At 53.5% G+C, this 9,032-nt stretch overlaps 1 protein-coding gene across 1 annotated transcript in view; it reads left to right on the top strand.

The window, feature by feature from the left end:
- Positions 1–562: 562 nt before the first annotated feature.
- Positions 563–9,032, top strand: part of macf1a (microtubule actin crosslinking factor 1a) — a 79,699-nt gene continuing 71,229 nt past the window's right edge. Inside the window, exons 1-13 of the mRNA XM_084696236.1 lie at positions 563–1,829; positions 5,100–5,266; positions 5,349–5,461; positions 5,571–5,677; positions 5,943–6,062; positions 6,247–6,342; positions 6,631–6,758; positions 7,048–7,141; positions 7,311–7,769; positions 7,864–7,992; positions 8,088–8,165; positions 8,587–8,748; positions 8,900–9,004. Coding sequence (XP_084552362.1) covers positions 576–1,829; positions 5,100–5,266; positions 5,349–5,461; positions 5,571–5,677; positions 5,943–6,062; positions 6,247–6,342; positions 6,631–6,758; positions 7,048–7,141; positions 7,311–7,769; positions 7,864–7,992; positions 8,088–8,165; positions 8,587–8,748; positions 8,900–9,004 — 3,012 coding nt within the window. The 5' untranslated portion in view covers positions 563–575. The remainder of the gene's footprint in view (positions 1,830–5,099; positions 5,267–5,348; positions 5,462–5,570; positions 5,678–5,942; positions 6,063–6,246; positions 6,343–6,630; positions 6,759–7,047; positions 7,142–7,310; positions 7,770–7,863; positions 7,993–8,087; positions 8,166–8,586; positions 8,749–8,899; positions 9,005–9,032) is intronic.

The raw sequence follows: 9,032 nt of genomic DNA, 5'->3' as shown, positions 1-9,032 counted from the left end.
TCCTTGACGTGACTGGAGTCCCTCTGGGAGCCGCCGCCTGTCCCTCTCCTCAGCGGAACGAGGGAGCGACTGAAGAGGCGGTGCACAGGTGGAGGAGGGGAGGGGGCCGCAGAGGGCTGGCTGGCGGGCGGGCGAGCGAGCGGGGCGGTCCAAAGCAGTGCCTGAGCTGTGAAGCGAGGGGGGGAAGGAACTGCTGCAGCGAGAGAGAGAGAGAGAGAGAGAGAGAGACAGAAAGAGAGAAGGAGAGCTGGAGGAGGAGAGCCTGCAGACAGAGCTGTGACACACAGGCCGGTGGCCGCAGTGGTCCTTTCACCCTCGGAGCGGACCTGTCTCACTGACCTCTCTATATCCCACTGCCTGTCTTCACCCACAGCCGTCAGCCAGCTGGAGATACTGACCGGCGCTAGGCCTGATAAGACAGCGGCAGGCGCTAACACTAACTCGACTGGACAGCAGTCAGGTGTCATATAAGGTCTCTGTATCTTCCGGATCACCCTCTTCTGGGGAACTGCCAGTCCCTCGCTCCCAGGTCCTCTCTTTCCCTCCCGCGTTCTCCCCGTCTGGTCGTCCCTGACATGGGGAGCTCTCTGGGGTGTGTGAGACCCCCCCGGGAGGCCGGCTCTGGCGGCGCTCCTCCCCTCTCCCCAAAGAGACGCCTCCGCTTCCGGCGGAAACGCAAAGGAAAGAGGCGCTCGAAGGGAGCGACGGAGGAAGAGGAGGAGGAGGAGAGAGAGGGAAGCTGCAGGCCAGGAGAGGAGGAAGAGGAGGAGGAGGAGGAGAACGAAGAGAGGGCTACTGTCACAGACACGGGGCTCTCGGCCTATGACAGTACTAGTGACTCGGTAAACAAACCCACCAGCCACTCCTCAGTGCCTCTCTCCACAGCCAACCCCCCCAGCGCTCTGCTTACTGACTCTGTCAGTGCCAGCATGGGGGGGTTGGGGGGCAGCCGGATCTTGGAACTTTCCCCTGAGCCCAGCCCTACGTGGAGGAGGCGCTTCTACCAGCCTGAGGGGCAGGGAGGGGGCGGCACCAGCAGCCCTCTCGGAACCACCACGTCCACCTCCAGCAGCCAGGGAGGGGCTCCCGGCCAGACACGCAGCCCAGCCCCAGGTGAACTGCCCCTGGGAAGCACCACTCCAGGAGGGGGGAGAGTGTGCCGCGTCCGGGAGAAGGTCCAGGGAGTTCTGGAGAGACCCTGGATCCTCCGGCCCAAGAAGGAGGAAAAACAAAGCGAGGAACCAGAGGATGGAGGAGGAGGAGGAGGACATGTGGCCACAGACACGCCCACGAAAAGAGAGCACAAAGGGGTGGTCCATATCCGCGAGGCGGGGGGCAAGCTGTGTGTGGTGCGGACAGTCTACCCCAGTGACTATGGCTCCCCCGTTTGGAGGGGGGGGAGTGACAGTGAGGTCGAAGTGCGTGCGGAACCGCCCACCCCCTCCCCCGTGACAGGGAACATCCTCAAAGTCCAGCTCATTGAGGTGGACCAACGCAGAGCCAAAATGGCTGACTCCAGGGGAGCCAAAATGGAAGATACTAGCACAGCCAAAATGGCTGCTGCTGGGCTCAGCATAACCACCAAACTCACTCTGAAAAAGGAAACTGGAACAGTGAAGGAGTTCAGTGTGGACACACCAGGACCAGTTCAAACACCAGAGGGCCCCTCCATCCAGGAGTCGGGCTATGCCAGCGACCTGCCACTCACTTCCCCCGAGGCAGGGGGCGCCACTCAGAGAGACTGGGCTGGGATAACCAGCAGCTCTTCAGAGAGATTGGACTCAATGGGGGATAGCCCTCTGTCTCCTTGGGTCAAACCGCTGCCTCAGGTCAGGGTCTGGGGGTCGCTCCATCTCTCTCTGGCTCTGACCTCTGACCTCTGTTCCTCTCCTATTCCTTCTTTCTTTAAAGAACCGCTCCCTTCTCTCCTTCTCCCACCTTCTTTCTGTTTCTGCCACCGTTTTCCATCGGATCCCTCTTCCTCCCTTTCTCTGATTTGGAAGGGTACTAATGTACGAGTGGTTTATGCTGCTGCCAAGTGTGTGTGTGTGTGTGTGTGTGTGTGCGTGTGTGTGGGAGGCATTTATGAATGTTTCAACTAGTGTGTGTTTCTCATTTTTAGGTGCATGGATGTCTGTGCTTGTTTGCTGGTGTGTGGGTGTGTTTATGTGTTTGGAACCATTTATGAATGTGTGTCTTTGTCTCGGTGTGTATATTGCACCTTTGGTCGTTGGCAATAATTTCACCATTTCTCTGTGTGTGTGTGTGTGTGTGTGTGTGTCCTGTTTGACTTTATCAGCCCTGCAGAAGGCTCTTTACTTATTTCCATCCTTCCTGACATGGTCCCAGGAGCCTAATCAACAGAGCACAGACCATCTCTCTCTCTGTCTTTCCCCCTCCCTCCCTCCCACCTTCCTCCCCATTACACGTTATTTCCCGCAGGCCATCCAATCTCTCCCCTCGTCTCTCTCTTTGCTCCATCTATGTAAACGGTGTGTGTGTTTGTGTAGAGTACTCTATGCCCAGCATGTGTCTGCCTGCCTGCCGGCTCTCCACTGATTTCTGTAACAGTAGCGGTAGAAATAGGTGGAGGTTATTTGTAGGGAAAGCGGGCAGAACGCCGGGAGAAAACGGAGGGACTGAATGGGCTCGTTACCGCTCTGCAGCAGTCTGCTGTTCATCACTAGGACCTTTTAGACTGTAGTAGTTTAACCCCAAACCTATCATTAGACACATGCGCCATAAATCCTGGCTGTGCAGGAGACACACTTACTGAGAGAGAGTGTGTTGGTGCATGTCAGTCACACAGAGATGGATCTCAGCTTGTCTTTGTGTATTTACATTCTAGAGCTATTGGAAAATTCCTGTCAGTATCAGTAGGGGGCTCATGTTGTCGTGCTGCGGTCTAGGTGATGACATGTTGTGGTGCTGTCTGTCTGTTTGGACTGTTTGAACTGCTGAGTCATGGAGAAAAAGAAACCCACTGACATGCAATCAGACACAGACACACACACACTTGTCGGCATAGAGCCCACTCTCCTTAGTGGCTCTCGTTTACGAGTGCTTGCGTCAGGTAGCGATCGATGGTCCTGGATTCATCCCGCTCTAGCTTTCATTCAGAGGATGTGTGTGTGTGTGTGTGTGTGTGTGTGTGTGTGTGTGCGAGTGTGTGTGTGTCAGCACAGACTGTCAGCGACAGCATGTATCGCCTTTGTGTGTGTGATACCCTCATCTGAATAAACAGGGATTTAAGATGCGCATTCATCAGCCTTTCCTCTGCATCTCTTCCCTAAGGGAAGTCTCCTCATCTCTCATTCTGCACCGATATGACCCCCCCATCCCCCATTTGCGTTTGTTCTTTTTTTGCCCCAATGTTTACCGCTTTGAGCTCTCTCCATCTCCGACACTGTCCTTGTTTAATCCCTCTCCATCCACCCCTCCCAGTCATGGGGGCCAGTTTGGGCCCCTCAGGGCCCTCTACTCTGTCTTACTGGATAATAGACGTGTGTCTCTGACCTAGTCTGGTGAACACACTATTCCTGCTCAGGGTTGTTAAGTCCTGATGGCTCTGATGTGCGTTACCTGTCTGAATGAGGCATGAGTGTATGTATGAGAGAGCGTCAAAGCGGCTCATTTAAAAGTTTGTTTATGTCGGTGAGTGGATGTTTGCATGTGTGTTGTTGGGTACCAGTGTGTGTGTGTGTGTGTGTGTGTGTGTGTGTGTGTGTGTGTGTGTGTGTGTGTGAGAGGGCTCGGGCCAGAGCAGGACAGATAGGGACCCTGCTTTGATCATCTTTACTGTAAGACGCTCACGCCAGGGAGGGGTGTGTGTGTGTTTGTGTGTGTGTTAGAGAGATGTGGGTTCGATTGGCATGTGGTGTGTAAGTATGCAGTACGGTGTGTACGCAGTACGTTGATCTAATTAGTTTATGGAAGTCTGTTTACGCTTCTACCCTTGCCCCTACTCCTCTTCCACCACTCCTCTCTCTTTTTTTCTCTCTCACTCTCTCTCTCCCCCACTCTCTCGACTGGCTGTTGCTGCAGTCTCTTGGCACTCTCTGGACTCTCACACTGTTCTATATTAACACCAGAGAGACACAAGTGAGGGCGGAGGAGGAGGAGGAGACGGGGAGGGATGACAGAGGAATACTGATGACAGGAACCAGGCACGGGAAGCCACTGCATACACATCACTCCTCCCTCTTGTCAGGCTGGACGGATCGAGAAAGAGGGTGGAGGGAAGAGAGGGAGGAGGGCCCAAGCGGGGGTTACGTAGTGCCCCAGAATGAAAAGCAGTGTGGAGTAAGAGCTGGTTTGGTCAAACCGAGGCAGTGTTTGAGGGAAGCCTGATGACAGAGAGAAAAGGACAAAAGCGATATCAATGTGCACAGTGTGTGGAAAGGAGTGGAGGGAGGGAGGGAGGGAGGGAGAGGGAAGGGGGGAGGGAAGGGGGGAGGGGGGAGAGGGGGAGAAAGGGGGGGAGAGGGGGAGAGGGGGGAGAGAGGGGGAGAGGGGGAGAGGGGGGGAGAGAGGGGAGAGGGGGAGAGGGGGGAGACAGAAGGTGGGAGACAGTGAGTTAGGCTAGTGAGGGGAGAACGAGCTAATGAGATGGGTAGTCTCAAAGAAGAGCGAGACAAGAGAGAGGAAGACAGAGGGGATGAAAGAACAAGCAGTGGCACAGAGTGAAAGGCTATTGGTGAGCTGGAAACGAGAGCTGGAGGATGTGGAAAAAAATGACAAGTTTAATCAGATTGAATGAAACCCAGTGGCATTCTGTTCTGCCAACTCATGGTGTTGTGCGTGTTAGTAAGTGTGTTATGTTGTGTGTGTGTGTGCGTATGTGTGTGTCAATCATTAGGAATGGGGCCATGAATAAGCACTGTATTTGTTGGTTTGTGTGTTTGTTTTTTCGTCTACTCTTCTGTATACAAGGACCTTGGTGTGTGTGTGTGTGTGTGTGTGTGTGTCTACCCAGCTCCTTCAACTCCCCATCTTTTCTCTTCTCCATTCTGTTGTCAGGAAGACTGTAGGGGCCTTATGAGTGTGTGTGTGTGTTTACCCAGCCCTGTCTAAGCTCCCTTTCTTCTCCCTCCCTCCAGATCTCTGAGATCTACGTGAGCGGTGAGTCTGGTGACCTGACAGCCAAGGAGAAGCTGTTGATATGGAGCCAACAGGCCACCGAGGGCTACCCTGGCCTGCGCTGCACCAACTTCTCCTCTTCCTGGAGCAATGGACGCATGTTCAACGCCCTACTGCACAGATACAGGTACACACACACACACACACACGCAGATAGACGTATGACTACACACACACACTCCTTGACCACCCACCTGTTTCCCCTCCAGGCCAGACCTGATAGATATGGAGGTGGTGTCACGACAGAGTAACCGTGACAACCTGGAGCAGGCCTTTGAGATTGCTGAGTCACTGGGGGTCACCAGACTATTGGACGCTGAAGGTAACCATGGTCCCCAGCATTCACTCTGTCCCTCTATTCTTTGTTGGATTCTTTTGTTTCTGTTAATGTCTCTAAACCGTCGTGTATGATCCTCCTCTCCCTCCATCAGACGTGGATGTGCCGTCTCCAGATGAGAAGTCGGTCATCACCTACGTGTCGTCCATCTACGACGCCTTCCCCAAGATCCCAGAGGGAGGAGAGGGCATCGCTGCACACGTGCGTTAGCCGTCTCACAACCAATTTTTACATTGAGAGATATTAATAGACTGCTCTCACCGGTCTCCAGTCTTCCACCAGACTGCGAGTTTCTACCAGTGAACCATAAAGTTCCTGACTCATTTAGACAGTATGAACTAGTTGTCTTTACAGTATCAGCAGTATTGTAATGACAGTGGTGAGAATGATTTCCCTTTCTCTCTCCTTCCCTTTTCCCATCCCTCCATCATCATGTCACCGGTCCTCCCTCGTTCCCCATCTCCAGGAGGTGGACCAGAGGTGGTCAGAGTACCAGGCCAGGTTCTCCTCTCTGCTCCAATGGAGCCAGCAGCACATGGCCCTCATGGCCAACAAGAGCTTCCCTCAGAACCCTGTGGAGCTCAAGGTGAGGAACCCAGGATAGAGGGAGGAGAGGAAGGAAGTGGTAGTTTCTGGAGGAAGGAGAGGAATGGAGAAATGGGGAAGAATTGATGAGCTTAGATATTCTGGTTGCGTCGGGAGATTCTAAAACGGTGTGTTCTGGCGTCGACAGTGTTATCGACCTAACTCTGACGAATGCTTCCTCTCAGGCACTTTACAATGAGTACGTCCATTTCAAAGAGACGGAGATTCCTTCCAAGGAGAGGGAGAAGAGCCACATAGAACACCTCTACAGACTCCTGGAGGTAAGAGGGAGGACTGGAGGCAGCGTGGGGTGAAGGGGAAGAGGAGAAGGGAGTGCATACCTCGAGAGGCATACTGTTCATCATGGGGCTAAAGGGAGCTGTGGGATGTGTGCGTGTGTCCATGTTGGTGTGTCCTAAGGCATTCAAAACATCACGTCCTTTCATTCATCAATAGATGTTTGTCTGAGTTGACACACAATGACATAATTCAGTCCTCAAAATATCCACGAGATCTGTAGGACTTTGCGGGAGCACTGTGTCTCACTGTGTGTGTGTGTGTTTCTCCAGGTGTGGATGGAGTTTGGGCGCATCAAACTGCCTCAGGGTTTGCACCCCAACGATCTGGAGGAGGAGTGGGGCAAGCTGATCCTGGAGATGCTGGAGAGAGAGAAGGCCCTCCGGCCCGCAGTGGACAGGTCCGACAGGCACACACACACACACCTTTGTCTGCATGCAAGCACTCACAAATACACACGCCCGCACGCACACCCTCTCACACACACACACACACAAATTTGCCTAAATACGTTTTTATTCGTTTCCTCGTGGCCCACATAATACTATCTTTTCTTCTTAAAATAGAGTTAAAGAACATTGTGTTAGGCTGCCAGTCATGAGCTTAAATCTAATGTAAATCCGTCTGCTGATCATGTGAGGAGTTCATTGTTAAGATGTTTGATCTGACGGTGTGTTTGTTCTCTTTAGGCTGGAGCTGTTGCTGCAGATGGCTAATAAGATCCAGAACATGGCTCTGGACTGTGAAGAGAAACTCACCCTGGGCAGGAACACCCTACAAGCTGTGAGTGGAACAATCTCTGCTGTACTCTACACATACTGTACCTGCCTCTCACCTTCTGTCTCTGTCTCTGTCTCTCTCTCTCTCTCTCTCTCTCTCTCTCTCTCTCTCTCTCTCTCTCTCTCTCTCTCTGTTTCTCTACATCCATTCATCTGTCCCTGTCCACCCCCAGGACATGTCGCGGGTTGAGGCGGGGGAGGGCGTGTGTTGTGAGCGGGAGCTGGGCGTCCACCTGCAAGACTGTGAGCTTCTCCTGCGTCAGCTCAACCAGGACATCAGCATCCTGCGGGACGAGAGGTTCTACCAGGTGGAACAACTGGCCTTCAGGGCGTCGTGTCTGCAGGAGGAGCTGGTCTCTCTCAGGCTCCAGTGCGCCAGCGTCTACAGGAGAGGCCACTTCTCCCAGCTGACCGGGCTGGAGGGCGCGTCCCCGCAGGGGGTCGAGGGGGGCATCTCCTTACCCACGGGGGCCCAGACCCTGCTGGGGGCCGTCGGGGCACTGGGGGCCCTTGGAGCTTCCCTCCTCAGGAAACCCATGTCCAGGTCCCAGCTGGTGGCCATGTCGTCATCGGAGGACGAGGGCAGCTTGAGGTTCATCTACGAGCTGCTGGGATGGGTGGAGGAGACGCAGGTGAGACGGAGGGATGGAGTGGGGGGGGGGGGGTAGGTAGATGGGTATAAATGAATGGTGGATTGACAGGAAGCTGACCTGCTGGGTGTTCCAGGACCTGCTGGAGCGTGCTGAGTGGGGGGCAGACCTTCCATCTGTAGAGCACAACCTGCAGACACACCACGCCATCCACACTGCTGTGGAAGAGCTGCTGCACAGCCTGAAGGAGGCCCGCAACTACGAGGTACACACACACACGTACACACATGTACACACACAACCCCATTGGTATTTCAGTAGAATGAGCTATGGTTTTGATTCAATTTTTTTCTCCCCTAGACAAATATATCTCCTAACTTCAGAAGTAGTTACTCAGAAACTCTGGCCAAGTTGGAGCACCAATACTGCAAACTACTGGTGAGTGTGTGTGTGTGTGTGCTCCTGGAGAGAGAGGAAAAGTGTGTGTGTGTGATTGGTATCCCCAGCTTTCCCCCATTCATAGCTAATCTCATTAGCGTGTGACTGAGCTAGCGACGGGTGTACACCTGCCTCTGCCCCATACACACCCCTCCGATCCCAACTGAATAGATTCTCCATAACACCCACAGGAATAATCACAAGCATGTGTGTGCGTGCATGCATGGTTGGGGGTATGGCTTATGGAGTTAGCATATTAAGTGTTTTGTTGCATAGATATGATGCTTTACTTTTGTGAGGATATTTGTGTATATAATGTGTGCATTAACCAGGGTATGACGTGTGCATGAGTCTTATGGAGAACTGTACCCCAGAGATCTAAAAAAAACACTTAGCTCATCATCACTCCCTGTCGTCGTAGGAGCACTCGTCATGGCGACTGCGTTGCCTGGAGAGCCTGCATGCGTTTGTTGCGCGCTGCACAGAGGAGCTGATCTGGCTCAACGAGAGGGAGGAGGAGGAGCTAGCCTACGACTGGAGCGACAACAACACTAACGTCAACGCCAAAAAAGAGCTCTACGCCGTGAGTGGACGCGGATGGACGTGTGGTCGACACACACGTCACACATGAACTTGTATCAAATCTAGGCAGACACACGCACTATTTCAAACAACTCTACATGTGAGGAGATAGCTATATGACCTCATTTAACACCTCTATCCCCTGTTCAAAGGAAATGAGGTCAGAGCTGGAGGAGAAGCAGGAAGTGATGCAGTCCCTGCAGGAGACAGGGGACCGCCTGTGCCACGAGAACCACCCGGCCAAACAGACAGTGGAGGTGAGGTTGCCTAGCAGCAGGATGAACC

The sequence above is a fragment of the Hypomesus nipponensis genome, chromosome 4 (genome assembly GCF_054491055.1).
Source record: "Hypomesus nipponensis isolate SF chromosome 4, ASM5449105v1, whole genome shotgun sequence".
In the NCBI taxonomy this organism is placed as follows: Eukaryota; Metazoa; Chordata; class Actinopteri; order Osmeriformes; family Osmeridae; genus Hypomesus; species Hypomesus nipponensis.
This window is presented reverse-complemented; position numbering and strand designations above follow the sequence as displayed.